This window comes from Silene latifolia, chromosome 2, assembly GCF_048544455.1.
Source record: "Silene latifolia isolate original U9 population chromosome 2, ASM4854445v1, whole genome shotgun sequence".
NCBI classification, from domain to species: domain Eukaryota; kingdom Viridiplantae; phylum Streptophyta; class Magnoliopsida; order Caryophyllales; family Caryophyllaceae; genus Silene; species Silene latifolia.
Genome location: NC_133527.1, coordinates 40455900 through 40472279, shown reverse-complemented (window position 1 = coordinate 40472279; position 16380 = coordinate 40455900). Strand labels below are relative to the sequence as shown.

The 16380-nt window shown below is 36.1% G+C and overlaps 1 protein-coding gene across 1 annotated transcript; it reads right to left on the bottom strand.

Annotated features, from left to right (window-relative positions):
• Positions 1 to 4677: 4677 nt before the first annotated feature.
• Positions 4678 to 5970, bottom strand: LOC141640131 (uncharacterized). Its single transcript, XM_074449025.1, has 3 exons — positions 5257 to 5970; positions 5016 to 5091; positions 4678 to 4913 (listed from the first exon to the last, which is right to left on the bottom strand). Exons 1-3 carry the CDS (start codon positions 5968 to 5970, stop codon positions 4678 to 4680), a joined length of 1026 nt encoding a protein of 341 aa, XP_074305126.1.
• Between the last annotated feature and the right edge of the window lie 10410 nt (positions 5971 to 16380).

Below are 16380 nucleotides of genomic sequence, written 5' to 3'. Positions count from 1 at the left end.
TTAAATTCAACTTCGACCCAATTGTGTGCTAACTTAATTGTTCACTGACTTAGCCTAGTTCTCACATGTTAGGATTAATCTATGGATGTTGCATTGCATGCATATAGCCGACGATATATCAAGTACGAATAAACTCCCTAATCATTAGTAGAGGCCGCTATCGAGGCGGGCGGGATTAGGTGTTCGATCAAAAGAGCTTCCTAATACGTACCCTCACCCCTTACTCCAGATCTCCGTGAGCACCCGTGTTCATTGGCATCCACGAGAGTCATTCTAGACATAGAATGCTAAGGGTAACGATTGCTTAGTGTTCATGTCACTACTTTGTGTCTTGACATGACACGAGGTATTCGAACGGTTCCAATTTCCCATAAAAATTGGTGGCGACTCCATACAAAATGCAAACGCTTGTTTTCGAGCCCCTTCACCAAGCGCCCCCGTGGGCGGCCCGCTGTCCACACTTACTCGTAATCGTTTGTTTAGTCTTTGTTAGATTGACTTAGGTTTACAAGTTTAGCAAGTAATGGTATAGCATTCTTAGCTATAACATTGAAGATTTGTGAGGCATCATTCAAGTAATGTTATAGCAGCTTGAGCTACAACATTGAAGATTCTTAAAGCGTCATAGTAACTGTAACAAGTTTCAAGTATGATGATCACTCAAGCAAAAGGCTAGATCAAGTCTTTAACAAGCTCAAGATGAAGAGCTTTTGGTCAAGATAAAGAGAAGATCTTATCACTGAAGATCTCCAGGAAGATTAGCTAGTATAGGTCTTCATCTAATGACGGCATCTTAAGAAAAGAATATTGGGAAGGTAAAGTTATAGCTATTTGACCTATAAATTTACTTACCAAACTTAAAGTTATAGTTGTTTCTACTATAACTTTGGGTAGCATTTTAATAGCACGATTTTAATAGTTTTAAAATCATTTTTCAAAGGATAAAATTCTTTAAACATATTTCGAAATCATATGTATCTATAGTGGAGTTGATATATGGGTTGTTATAATGGATAACTTGCATATCTCTATTGGTTAGTAAAACGACTTATGGATCGTCATGCTACCTAGGGTTTGCTAGTTTATTTTAACCTAACCCTAATCCAAGAAGAGAGATTTTCGTCTAGATGGACACGGGCCTAGGGTTTCGGCCGCTGGCTTTGATCCTTTAGGTTTTACAAGTCCTCTAGTACAAGTAACCTATCTAATTAAATCTAGCTTATATTTTTATAAGATATTTTCTTATCTTAAATATATACATGATTTAATTTGTTTACTTATGTGAAAATCTTAAAGATATAGTTATAGAAAAATAAGATTCACTTTTATCTTATTTACCTAAACTAATATATCTTGGATTGAATTAGGAAAGAGATAGAGATTTATCTCTTGCGAGATAAACCGCCTATCTCACGGCATACTAGGGTTTCGTGCAAACCCTAGTTCTTTCCTCTATTATAAATACATATGATCATTCTTTATTCTAGTTAAGTTTTTCGAAATATTAAAAATCCCTTGCAAACAAAATTGAGTTTAATTTTTAATTGGCTATTCTTATTGTTTTGCGTATGGAAAATCTTGAGAAAAGTCGTGCTTTTTAATTTGCTTATCTTTCTTAAGGTTACGTCATAAGATAATAGTACTTCATATTGTTTCTTACCCGTTTAATTGTGTGAACACTTAGAAGAACAATCAAGTGCTTTCTTAATAACTTAAGATAGTCAAAACCGAATATCTAGTGATATTCAAATTGAGTTATAGCTAGAGTAAGCTATACGCGTTGGGTTGATAATTTTGTAATCCGGAGAAAGGTACTAAAATTATTAATCGAGAATAGTGGACGTAGGCTTCGACGTGTGAAGCTGAACCACTTCAAATATCGTGTGTCCTTGCAGTTTTTCTTTTCGTTCATTTCATTACGTTCATAATCACTAAGTTAATTAGTTAAAGTTTAATTAATAAACTTTAAGTAATTAATCATTGATATAAAATAAAAAGTGGGCATAAGTTTTTAAATACTCAATTCACCCCCCCCCCCCCCCCCCTTCCCTCTCGAGTATTTCGGGAGGGATAGACTCTTCACAAATAATAACATCTATCATGCTCATATAACATTTAACTTATTAATCATGTACTATCCGTATGCTTTAATTTTATAAATTTTCGTAATGCAAAACATACTCATACATTACAAATCCTATTTCCATGTTACTAATGCAACAATATTACAAATCCACTTCGTCACCTAAACATGTTCATAATCACAAAATTCATATTCTCATGCAATTGACACTCCATCTTTTCCAATCAATTTTTCCCATTTCAACCACATTCTTCATCTAACAAGTGCATATGACACAACAGTAGACAACTATATGAACTTATTATTTAAGTTTACGTAAACAAAATTATGTAAAATTATATCACATTCCCTAATCACATGTTACTAGTATAGACACATTATAAATCATTCATCCTGCAACATCATTATTCATCATTCTCATATACTTTTCCAGCAATTCTAAACAACATTGTAAACCAACTATCATGTAACATGCCTATTCACAACACTTTATCATTTTTTATATTCCTCATTCCACCACAATAATTTTGCAAAGTTTTTATACAACACATCATTCAACATACCCATTAGCAAACACATAGAAGTCCCATGACACTCCATAGTGACCGGTTCAAAATTGTAGGGCAAGTTCGCGACTTTAGGACGTCTCCTAAGTCTTTGCATTAGCTCCTACAACTTCTACCCGGGTTCATTTTAGTTTGACTCCCTATGTTCATTAGGTGCATTGGTTACAGGTTTCGGGATCGTCGCTCTGATACCACTTTGTGACACCCCCATACTCCAAGTGCCTTACCAGGACCACTTAAGGTATTAGAACGTCACCATCTCGATTACCCGAGGCAATGATACTCAAATAGACAATAACAAAACGTATTTAAATGATAATAAAGTTTAAGTGATACAAGTCAAACTCCAAAAACTGCTAAAGGGAAATACAAGGTTCTTAAAACTGTCAACTACTAAACAACTACAAAATGTTCGACACAGTGGAAGACTTCTAAAACTGCTACGTGATGACTCATCCCAGCTATCCCATGCGCATCGTCTCATACCTGCTCAATAACTACTCACCATCCCCGAATGGATCAGCACAGTTTTTAAAACATTCAAACGGGGTCAGTACTGATTACACAAAAACAATAGCCACAATGAAACAGGAACACAAAAAGCTCAAACAGCTCAAACCAATCTCCAGTCTCCATCTCCAATCTCCACACAACCGACTACCCATCGTAACAGGTACTCCTCGCAGCCAGTGGGGGACCGCAACCGTTCCCACCTAAGCCCCGCTCATCTCCATCGAGCGATAAACCCATGTTCATTAATGTGCACATCCCTCCTGTGGCGGGTTCCACAGAAGGCGAATCAAGGGTGTGAAGCCACTCTCGCAAGTAACTCCACTCAGCTAGGGACGCACCCTGAAGATCACAGACAGATACAAACCAATCAACAGTAGAAAATCCACAACCAACCAGATCAACCAACACTATACGTAACCAATAGTCACAACAACAATCACCACACAATCATGTAATTAATACTGAGTAGGGAAACCCTACCTGGAACAGCAATCACCAAGATCGTCACAATCAGCTAATAAACATCGTCCTTCACTGAAATTACTTCCTATCAAACATACAATCATACAATCACAATCTAACATCAACAATACTCCCTTAAACCCCCAAATTACCTAATTAGGGTTTCAAACAACTTTAACAAAACGTTATAAAAACTATATCAAAAGCTTACTCTCAACACAAGGATCACAACGGCGTAAAGAACAAGATAATCCGACACTCCTAGCCTTGGGGATTTGTTAACAATGCGAGGAACACACTTACGTAACTTCTTTTCTTCTCAAAAGGGGTTTTTAGAATGATAAAAAGAGATTAAGAAAGATGACGGAGGCTTTATATACTAATCTCGCATTATTAACAAAACCCGTCAAAATCACCCGTAAAACACATTTACTTGATCGAGTAAGTCACCTACTCGATCGAGTGACCCTTACTCGATCGAGTGCCATACTTACTCGATTGAGTACCCATCAGACCGAACACTGTTCCGTTAAAAACATACTTAATCGACAAAGTAAGCCCCACTCGATAGAGTACCCAAAGACATAGAAAACCGTAGTATTACACAAACGTTCCAAAAGGACATGTAAAATTGGTTTTTCTTTGGTCCTCGGGTGCAATTGGAATTTGAAAGTAACCCGAGTAGCCATCCAAAAAGCAATAAAAAGCTTTTCCCGCTAACCTCTCCAACATTTGATCCATGAAGGGAAGCGGGAAGTAATCTTTTCGTGTCACGGCATTGAGCCTAAGGTAGTCGATACATACTCGCCACCCGTTTTGAACTCGATTGGGAGTCAAAACACCTTCATGATTCTCGACTACCGTTAGCCCGGATTTCTTTGGGACAACTTGGGTTGGACTAACCCATTGACTATCGGAGATGGGATAGATCATACCTACATAAAGGAGCTTGAGTACCTCCTTTTTGACAACATCCATCATTGGAGGGTTCAAACGCCTTTGTGGTTGGCGAACGGGTTTGGCTTCATCCTCCAAAAGAATCTGGTGCATACATTAAGTGGGACTAATGCCTTTGATGTCGGCCATTGTCAACCCAATTGTTTCCTTGTGTTGCTTAAGAACTCGGATGAGAGCCTCTTCTTGCTCCCTTGAAAGCTTGCTTGAAATAATTTCCGGTAAAGTTTCTTCATCTCCTAGAAAAGCATACTTCAAGTGGCTTGGTAGGGGCTTCATTTCAACAATAGGAGCCTTGAAAATAGAAGGGACGGGTTTCTCCTTTGGTAGCTCTTCTAACAAATTGGAAGAAAGGAAGCAAAAATCTTGGACAGGGGTAAACTCGCACGGTACGAGTTTCCTGCTCTATTTTTTTTTTTTTGCACCGTGCGAATTACTTGCTGCCCTCCGGATTCCTTCCTTCTCTTCCCACTCTTCCATTGGCGGATTTTCCTCTAATTCTTGGATAGTTTCCTGCAAATTACAAGAAAAAGCATACCTCATATCCACTCCAACCATTCCATTAGTTAAAGCAACATCTAATGTGTCAATTTAAGACAATTCATACACGGTTTGAACAATTGGTTCAAAAATTTCAAGAAAACACAAAGAGGAGGTCTCAGTTGGGTATTTCATTGCCTCATGTATGCTATACTCAATATTTTTCCCTTCAAACTCCATGGTAAGGCATCCATTAGACACATCTATCTTGGTGTTGGAAGTTCTCATGAAAGGCCTTCCCAACAAAATGGGAGTGGAGCCTTTCTCGGGTTCCATTTCAATTACATAGAAGTCAGCGGGGAAAAGCATATCCCCCACCCTCACCAAGACATATTCAACAATTCCCTTAGGGTAAATATTAGACCTATCGGCCAAAGAGATGATCGTACGAGTCGGTTTCAAGGGTCCCAACTTAAGAGACTCATAAAGGTAAGTGGGCAAGACATTAATAGATGCACCTAAATCAAGCATAGCATATTGACAATCCAAGTCACCTATTTTGCAAGGGATGGTGAACATGCCCGGATCACTACATTTTTGTGGCAAACGTTTTTGAAACATTGTCGACACATGTTCACTAGCCCTTACTTTTTTCATGCTTTTTGCCTTGTTGGTCCTCTTAGTACTGCACAACTCTTTCAAAAACTTTACATGCTTGAGCATACTACTAAGAATATCAAGAAGTGGAATGTTTACCTCCACTTTACGAAAGATATCGTAAAGGTTTGGACTCTTCTTGTCAATTATCCTTGTGTCATTCAAGGCACTTGGAAATGGAGCTTGTGGCTCATATTCTGGAAGTGGTTCATTGATCCTCACTTGTTCGGGTGTAGATGCTTCCCCATGTTCCATTACCACTTCAATTTTATCTTCAACTACATCCTCCACTTCATGAATAATAGGAAGTGGCTTGATTTCTTAGGAGCCTTGGGTGCCTCTACCAACTCTCTACCATTCTTCAAAGAGACCGCTTTTGCTTGTTCTTTGGTGGGTGGAGGAATTGTGTGAGAAGGGAGGCTCCCTCCTTGAGTGGGTTGTGACGTGAGTGTGTTGAGAATTTGACCAACTTGGGTCTCAAGGTTACCAATCCTAGAGTCGGTGAGACGGTTTTGTTGAAGCACGGCGGTTTGGAATTCCTTGGTATTGTTTAGCAAGGCTTGGCTTTCTTTTTGCAAGATTTGGTTTTCTTTTTGCATTGCCTGTTGATTCATAGCAAGTGCCTTCATCATCTCTTCCAAGGAATTTTGTGATTGGTTTTGATTTTGATTTGGCTTTTAGAATGAGGAGTTTAAGGGTCCCTTTTGGTTTTGACTTTGATTTCCACCCCAACCCATATTTGGATGAGATTTCCGCCCTTCATTGTAAGTGTTGGAGTATGGGTCAAAATTCCTAAACCCAAGAGATTTCACCGCTTCACTTGCTTCCTCTGTTTGCAAGGATGGACACCCATCAGTGGGATGGGTTGGATCATTTCAAAGACCACAAAACTTCACATGAGATGTACCACCATGCCCTTTTTTATGTTCCTTAACCAAATTGGTAAGAAAATCAACTTTATCTTCCATATGGTTGGAGTTTTGCCTTGATGAAGACGCCGCACTTGCCCTCTTGACTCTCCTCCCGAAATTCCTAGAAGTTCCCACTAATCTTTCAATCAAGACATTTGCCTCTTGGATCGACATGTACTCAATCTCTCCTTGTGTGGCGGCTTTAATCATCCTAGCATCATCCTCAATGAGACTACCACAAAAGTTCAAGAGTAGGTCATAGTCGGTATACCCATGGTATGGACAACTAGCAAGAAGTTGTTTGAACCTCTCCCAATACTCATACAAGTTCTCTCCATCCATTTGTTCAACATTACTTATTACTTTCTTCAATTGAGAGGAGAGACTAGCGGAAAATACTTCTCTAGGAAGGCCCTCTTCATGTGGTTCCAAGTAGCGATGCTCCCGGTGGGGAGATAGTAAAGCCAATCGTTTGCCGCATCCTTGAGTGAGAAAGGGAATGCCCTTAGTTGAAGTTTCTCATCGGTAATCCCATTAGGCTTCATACTTGAGCAAACTACATGGAATTGGTTTAGATGTTTATTGGGATCCTCCGTACTAAGTCCATGGAATTGGGGCAATTGGTGAATGAGCCCGGGCTTGAGTTCAAAGGTGGTATTTTCCGCTAAGGCCGGAAATGATATACACAAGGGGACTTGTGTAAGGTCCGGAGTGGTAAGTTCTTTGATGGTCCTAGGCCTTGGTGGTTCCTCATGTGGGTCATGTCTTGGGTGATTTTCGGCATCCCCCGTGATGATTCTTATGGGTTGTGGATCGGTTTCTAAAACAAAAGCAACGGTGTTATCTTCCTCTTGGTCTTGTTGAGCAACGGAATTAATTTCTTCAATAATCGGGGTGTCTCTTCTAATACATCCTCCTATCCAAGCAAGTGATCTTTGAATCTCCGAGTTGAATGGAAAAAATGGTTCACTTGAGTTCCTAGTATTGACCATAAACAAATCTACACATCAGCACACAATCAAAAAGGTTCACACAAGTAATAAACAAGACACTAACAACAATGAACAAAGATTAACTAACACAACTAGTCTAAAAACACCAACAAAAACACTTGCAAAACCGTTACCCTCCCCGGCAACGGCGTCAAAATTTGACACGCCTAAAACGTCGCTATTTAAGACGGCCAAATTAATAATTTATTATACCACAATACGTACTAATTAATACTAATTCTAAACTAGTAAAGTAGTAAGCAACGTGATCGAACCCAAGAGAAGGGGGTTTGCAATGGTGAATTCAAAAGAGTAACTAGCTAGAACAATTGTGACAAGTTCAACAACAAGAAGTATGTAAAAAAAGGAGGGGGGGGGGGGTTCAATTGTAACAAAAGCAAAGCAAAATTCAAACAAGAGTAAGCAACAAGCAATGAAACAAGGAAGTTTTAAGATGGAAATTTATCAAGTTTAAGAGAGACTTAAACGACTCAATAAAGTGATACACTTTAGTTAGTAAAACCACAAAATCAATCATTTAATTGTATATTATCACCCTATTGTAAAGATTAATCTTCTAAACCTTCTTAATAATGGTCAAATGACAAGGAAATCACGCTTAATCAAATAACCCAACTTATCAATCCTACCAAGTAGAAATCAAATACATTGGTCAAATTAATAAGAAGATAAGAGCGCTAGAGATTCAATAGGGGTAATTAGACACAATGAAATCACGATTAATGCCTAATCACAAGTTAATCCTTTACTTGGTAGTTAAGCCAAGAAGAAATCACATTCATTAGCAAAGTAACAAGGTGTTGCAAAGATGAGATTACAAGGAAATCACACTTAATAATCCCAACAACAATAAATTAAGGAACTTGATTAATTAAGCAACAAGGAAATCACACTTAATTACTTAATGTAAACAAGGTTTCCAAAATTCAAACAATAAACACAAAGGATTAACAATGATAATAAAAATTAAGGAAAGATTAAGTAGTCTTACAACCAAAGATTACACCTTTGAGCCGGATTAAGAATAGGAGATTAGTTCTCCATAGTAGATCTAACCCAATAAAAAAGATGAATAATTCCCAAAATTACAACTTGATTAATTAAAATGAGCATAAGATGTCTTAACCTAGAGGAAAACATCTTATATATAGTCTAACATAACCTAATAACCATGGGCTTAACATAGGAAAAGCTCGTAATACAAAACGGCACGAAACCCAGAAAAGTCGCAGTGTGCGAATTCTGGAGTCCATTTTTCGCACGGTGCGAGAAGTGGCCTGGAGTGCGCTTTTCAATCGTTGCTTGCTTGATCCTTGGAAGACTTTCTCATGATGTTTCTTCAATGCTTGTTTTTCACCCTTCCTTTGATGCTTCTCTTGGTCTCTTGGCACCTCATTCTTCACTAGAAAACCATGCTAAATGATAAAGCACTCAGAATTGGTCAAATAACGTTTAAAATTGTCAAAAACCGTTACCAAATGTTACCAAATGAGGTCCAAATGATGCCAAACCAATGTGGAAATAAGAGCTCATCATTAATCAAAGTATGTTAACATTAAAATTGTCATGTAATTCACTTTATAAAATAAAAGACTAAAATGTCTTTACACATTATACATTTAGCCAATTATTTTTAAACTTGTGCAACGCAGGAGTAACATACTGGTAGTACAATGAGAGTAACAATATACTTACGCGATCATGTTCTATTGTATTTAGTACGGAGTATGATTTAGAATTATTAACACTAACTTAGCTTTTTGCCATGGAAATATCGCGCACCTGCAACTGTTCCTTAGTTCTTTCGTTTAACATGTGAGAGAATGAGTTATTATCAACGTATGAACTTTCCACTCTTGTGGGATACGCATGTCGTCTCTTTTGGTTATCATTGATTATCTTTCACTCTTACCACAAATGCTTACTCCGTGTACAATTTTTCTTCTACACCTTTCATATCACAACAATTTTTCTCCATTTCAACTTCAAGTCATGTCGTAGAATTTCCCGAGCATCTATGAGTTTGTGGAAAAGAAGAAGTTGTTCGTCACATATGTCTGAATCCACTGTTCTACTTGAGAAAATGTGTTTTGCTCTCAAGTCCAACCTTCGTAAAGACTCGTAGTGACACTCTCTCAATGCTGTAAGCGTCAATCGTTGAATATCTTGTTCGTTTAATAGATAAAATATTTCATTATTATTGTCAAAAAAAAAAATAGTGAATAGGAGGGAGTACAAAATTGTTTTACATAGATTATTGTAAAACCAATTTATTATTCATCTTAAAACATTCACTAAACTAACTTCCACCTATCACCTCTTTTCATACTAAGAGCATTAATGTCTTTGGTTATATAGTTTTATAATGTAATATTATAAAATGGTTTTATACGTGACTTACTCGTCACTAACATCTAATTTCTGCCAGGTAGGGTGCTCTATTATGAGTAAATCTGAATTATGGTCACATAATTAATACTCTCTCTGTCCCGGTCATTTGTTGTCCTTTTTCATATTTGGGTTTATCAGTTAGTTGTTAACTTTTCTATTTTTAGAATAGACTTTATGAATAGTTTGATCATTCACACATAATTTGTTCCACTTGCCACTTAGTAATTGACTATTTCCTCTTTTCTTGATCTTTATGTCAAAATCAAAGGACAACAATTGACCGAAAATGAGGGATTAGTATTAGTAAATTGTCTAAAGGGACTATTGACCAGGACAAAGGGAGTATAATTTTAGTATAATAAAAATTTCAAAATGAAAAAATTATGATATTGGAATCAACACAAATTCTCATTTGGGACGATATTATTCCGTCACAAACTCATGACCTTTCACACAGAACAAGTTGGAAGGCAAGTGAAAGGGTAAATAGGAGGGACGGTGAGAGATCACAAGCTTTGGCGGTCGAAGCAAGACATTTTGTGTAGTCAAAACTTGAATTTTTAACATACTATGAAAAAAAAAAAACACTCCCTCCGATCCAGACAGATGTAATCATAAGCAAAAAGTGGTTATTTAAGAAAAGGTGGAAAAGTGAGGGGTAAAGTAGGAAATAATTATTGGGGTCACATGAGTTTAGGTAGCTTAATTAAGTAGTTGGTGAGTGGGTGAGTGGATGGTAAAGTTGTAAATAGGTAGTGGATGTAAGGGTAATTTAGTTATTTTTCATGCAAAATATGGTATGTTACCATTAGTGTGGTTCATCCATTTTAGGTAAGTGTTACCATATGTCTGGATCGGAGGGAGTACTAACGAGGCCAGAGTACGAGAAATAGAGGTGAAATTAGGCAAGGAAGAGAGGAAATAAACGTAATTTATTTTCGCAGTACAGTTTTTACTCATTATAGTACTTTTTGCCCCAAATTTTCCACTTGTTAACCTTGTCTAAAAAACATCAAAACTACTTCGCTCCCCCTTCTCTCTATTGTTAAATCCTTAATCTCCTTCAACCCCTTTCAAATTATTCAGTTATGAACGATAATTCAAGTATAGAGGAGGCAATGAATTCATTTGTCCATTAATGATTATAAATTGAATCTTTGTTATAGTTTTGTTCTTTGTTAAATTAGGGTATGTTAGAAAAGAGTTAATTCATTAGTCAATTATCATTTGTACTGCGTTATCCTTACGTAATTGTATGTCGCCGGAAAAATGGGAATATAGTCGCATGTGGTGGTGTTGGTGGGTCAATGGCGATGGTGCTACGATTACTGATAAACGTACTACATTTCAAATTAAAACCAAAAAAAATATAGCAAAGTTCCAACTTTGTTAGTACACAGGGATTTTGCGTAGTACAAAGGGTTAAAATGTAGACATGTAGTACACAACATTAGAGGCAAACTGACAAACCGAACAATGAACACCAACCCCCTCACACCACCAAGATCCACCTCTGCAATTCCATCGCTGGCAAACCTCCTCCCTCAACGATGACAACAGTAGTCGGAGATAGAATGTTATTAAATTAGAGGAGAATTGATATGGGAAATTAGAGAGAATGGATTAGAGAGAAATCGGAAAGAGAATGAGAGGGGAAATGTGAGGGATATAATTGTCAACAGTGTACTACAATGAGTAAAATGTGTACTGCGAAAATCAATACCCGAAATAAATGGGTCCCACTAAACAAATTACAGTGGTCCCAACTTGGAAAGGAATCAAAAATTACCAAGTAGGGAGTCGAACGCGGATCTTTGATGCGGCATTTAGTGTCGTTACCACTATGCAATCAGCCTAGATTTCTAATTACATGCATCGTTATTATATTCTCCCTTCGATTCAGACTGATGTAAACAAAAGCAAAAGGTGGTTATTTAAGAAAATGTGGAAATGTGAGGGGTAAAATAAGAAATATTGATTGGAGTCACATAGGTTTAGGTGGATTAAATAAGTAGTTGGTGAGTGGGTGAATGGATGGTAAAGTTGTAAATAGGTAGTGGATGTAAGGGTAAGTTTGTCATTTTCCATGCCAAATATGGTATGTTTACATTGGTCTGGTTCGTCCGTTTTAGGGAAGTGTTTATATCTGTCTGGATCGGAAGGAGTATCATGTAATTTATGCAACAGAATTGGGCCCTAAAATTTTGGGGGCGCTGTGCGCTCGCACGGGTTGTACACACCCTGAGCCGCACTGTGTCATTCTCAGATGGTTTACTTGGTATACTTATTTTGCAGGCTGTTATGTATACCCGGGGTGCTACAGGTCCTTCGTCACAAAAAAAAACCTTTTATAAATTTTTAAAAGTAAGCCATAATTAGAGGCGTGGAATATTTAGCACTTGGGTGTGAGTGAAATAATTACTCCTAGCAATGTAGGGAAACAAAGAATATTTGGTTCAGCTATTTTTGTTTTATAGTTAGAAACTTAGAAAGTTGGATACTGTTAGAAAAGAATTGATGCAATCAATTGATATGAAGAAAAGTTGGAAAACAAGAACACAAAAGGCCAAACAGAAATAAGTTGGTTACTTAATACAGTGGTATTTTGGTCACTTCAATTATTTACCTATAAAATCGATCCAAATACTATTACAGGGTGATAATAAGGACAAATCTTTTGACATTTTTTAAGCAACTTATTTTATCGCTTGATATCTGTTTGCCCCGTCTTAAGGTTTTAAACGGATGTATCGGTTTTAAACAAGAATTTATGTGGTACTTATCATGAAAAGTGTGACTTGGTACCTTGGTGGCAGGCCGGTCAAATTCTAACCTGACCCGAAAACCCGACCTGTAGCGACCTAATTTTTCAGGATCAAAACCCGGAAATTTTGACCCGACGACTTGTTTGACTTGAACCTGAAATGACCCGTTATTTTAGGGTCGAGACTCGACCAAACGGGTCGACCCGTTAGGTTAAAGGTAAATCAAGAATTTTATTAAAATATTATGATTTATAAATTACATTTGAAAAAATTAGTTATAAATTTTTTTTTATTATTTAAAACTACAAACTCGACTAAAAAGTTTATTTTATTTAACTCTTATTATATTTAATTATAAAATAACTATTAGAAATATTTTATTTTAATAATTGTGGCAATATAATTAATAGAAGCATTGAATATGATTAAAATATTGATTTTAAATATACGGAAAATTCACGTAGTACCCTCAAACTTTGTCATTTTTCACGTGATACCCAATTCTTTAAGTTTGTGCACATAATATCATTGAAATTTGATTTTCAAGCACAACGTGTCCTATCTATCATTTTTAAAATTTTCAATTGGTCATAAATTATAGACCAGAAATCGGAATTGACTAATTTTTTTTTTTTCAAATTGGTTACCTCTTTGAGATCTATAGTGGTAAAACGAAAATGGTAATTCGGAAATTTAAGATCGAAGATATGGTTGATTTGAGATTTTCGTTAAAAAACCCTATAAAATGTCAGTCGACAATTTGTTTTTTCCACAAATTGTAAATTTTGACAAGATAATCATTTTAGAAAAAATATTTCCCGATTCTGAATTCCGATATAGGAGTGATGCGCAATTGAGTTTTTTTTTACAGCAACATAAAGGGTATGTTGTGCATAAAAATCAAACATGGAGGATATAATGTACACAAACTTAAAAAGTTATGTACCATGTGCAAAATGGAAAAGTTCGAGGGTAACACGTGATCGAATTTTCCGTTAAATATATTTTACATTTATAAAAAATATTTTTTCTATTAAAAAATCGTTAAAGAAAGCGTACAAAAAGTATATCTTAACCCGTATTATGATCCTAACTCGACCCGCAGTTAGCCTGATCGGACCCGTAGCCCGGCCCGCTCGACCCGTTTAACATGTCTACTTGGTAGTGAAAATAAGTTGGAGATTAGACATTGGTAGCAAATACTCCCTCCGATCCAGACAAATTGAAACACTTAACTAAAACGGACGATCCACACCAATGACAACATACCTTATTTCATCTAAAAAATGACTAAGTTATCCTTATATCCACTACTTAGTTACATGTTTGTCATCAAATGGCTCACTCACCCACTCACTCAATGTTTAATTACACGATACATTACTAGTTTAGATCCCGCGCAATAAAGGCACGGTATTTATAAAGTGTTTATTTTTGTATTACATAATCATGCTAAATTAACACCTCATTAATTTTTCATATTTCACGTCATTATATTTTGATATGAGAAAAAAATTGAACTATAAAATTGTTCAAAAAAAAAAAATTGAGTAAAATTGAACTGTAAAATAATAGTGATATCTCATTAGTTTTTCATTTTTTTGTTATTGAGTTTTGTTTTGAGTAAAAACAAAAAGAAATTAACATTGAAAATTAATCCAAGAAAATTGAGTAATGTGGTGGAATTAAATGTATTTACACCACAAAGCTAATGATTCCAATTGATAAATTCTCTCCATTTTTTTTGTTATGAAATAATCAAAACGATTTATAATTTTGTTTATAATTAGTATTAATAGTATGAGTCAAGTCATTATCAAATAATAGTATCAATAAAAGATTTAACAGATTATAGTTTTATATTATTTATAATTTAATTAAAATAACATAGTTTAATGTTTAGTAAAAATTATATAATTTGATGATAAGATTTGTTAGAATTAAGTCCCTCCATTATGGAGTTAGATGTTTCTAATTGAGACATAATGAGGAGGAGTTTCTAACTCACTATAACTTACTTCTACATTGATCAAGGTAATGAATATAGTAAAGTTACATGGAAGTTATAGCTTTACATTTAGCTATAAAAGAACAAGAAAACTATTTAATTTGTATCCTCATATTGAGTGATCAATAAAATTCCTAGTGCGACTGTGGTGAGGATGTAGCCAAGTTGGTGAACCTCGTAAATATTGTGTCCTTGTAATTTTCCCGATTCTTGTATTTATTATTGTGTGTGTGGTCTATACCAAAAATCCCTACAAACTGGTATCAGAGCCCAGTTGGGCGGGTGAGGGAAGAGTGATCCACTAAAATTCACAATAATGGTAGGAGACAAAATTTTGTGTGATATATTCGAGAGGAAATATTTTGTTTCTGTAAAATGCAAAGAGGTTATTATTTGTATTCATAGAATCTATATCTTTCTTTGGAAGGCTCTAAGCCTGATTCCATGAAAAATGAAGGTTGGGGAAAATTGGATAAACAAGCACTAGGTGTGGAGGATGAAGGTGATCATTTGGGAGTGAATGTCGAAGATCCTATTGAGTCTTGAGTGATAGACTCTGGTATATCATTTCACACTTTTCCATATAAAAAAAAATTCCTTTCATAAGTTTGTTGGTGAAAGGTGTGGTATTACTGACTTGGTAAATAGTAAGGCAATGCTGATTATAGGAAAATGTGAAGTAAAAATCCGGACCTCGATTACACTACTACAGATACAGGCTATAACAACGGTCAAAAACCGTTGTTATATAAAAAAGCGGACGTTGTTAAAGCGTCCGTTGTAAAAGGTTTTAACAACGGTTGTTTTTCTTAAGGAAACCGTTGTTAAAAATATTAACAACGGTTTTAAGTATAAAAACCCGTTGTGGAAAGTGTGACTCAATTTTGGAGGGAAAGTTATAACAACGGTTGTAATATACAAAACCGTTGTTATAACTAAAGACAACGGTTTTTTAATAAATAACCGTTGTTGTTTGATCTTAAAAAATAAAAAAAAATTAAATTAAATATTACTAGATGCATGCATAATTACGGCCCGTTATAATTCCGATGCATGCAGAATATCCCTTAAATTAATTACCAACGGTTTTGAAAAAACTTATAAATGTGACTATAAATATTAAAGCACCCTTTACTAACATTCATTAATTGAAACAACATGGCAATGAACCCTAATTTTATCAACAACGAAGAATGGCTTACACAAACGATTGAAGATGATGGGAAGGTTCTCGCCGGGCTTCCCGCCGATCAACACCCATTAATCAAAGCATCCCTTGAACATCAACGGAATTATTGGATTAAGAGGCGTGAAGCAGTCCGGCTTGTCAACAAAGCCTCATCATCATCATCATCATCATCTTCATACCCTCGTCGGCTGTTACTTTCGCAACTTGGTCTGCACCGAGAGATATGTTGAGTTGTACTCTTCTAACCTTATCTCCACATGCAAGTCGTGTCCTTGCATATATTCAATCTGTTATTGCAAAATATGAAGCCAATGACCCGGAAGTTAGCGGTATACCAGAGTGGCGTGATTGGTGGCAGGTTGAGAAGCGCTTTTTACGCTTAACCGGG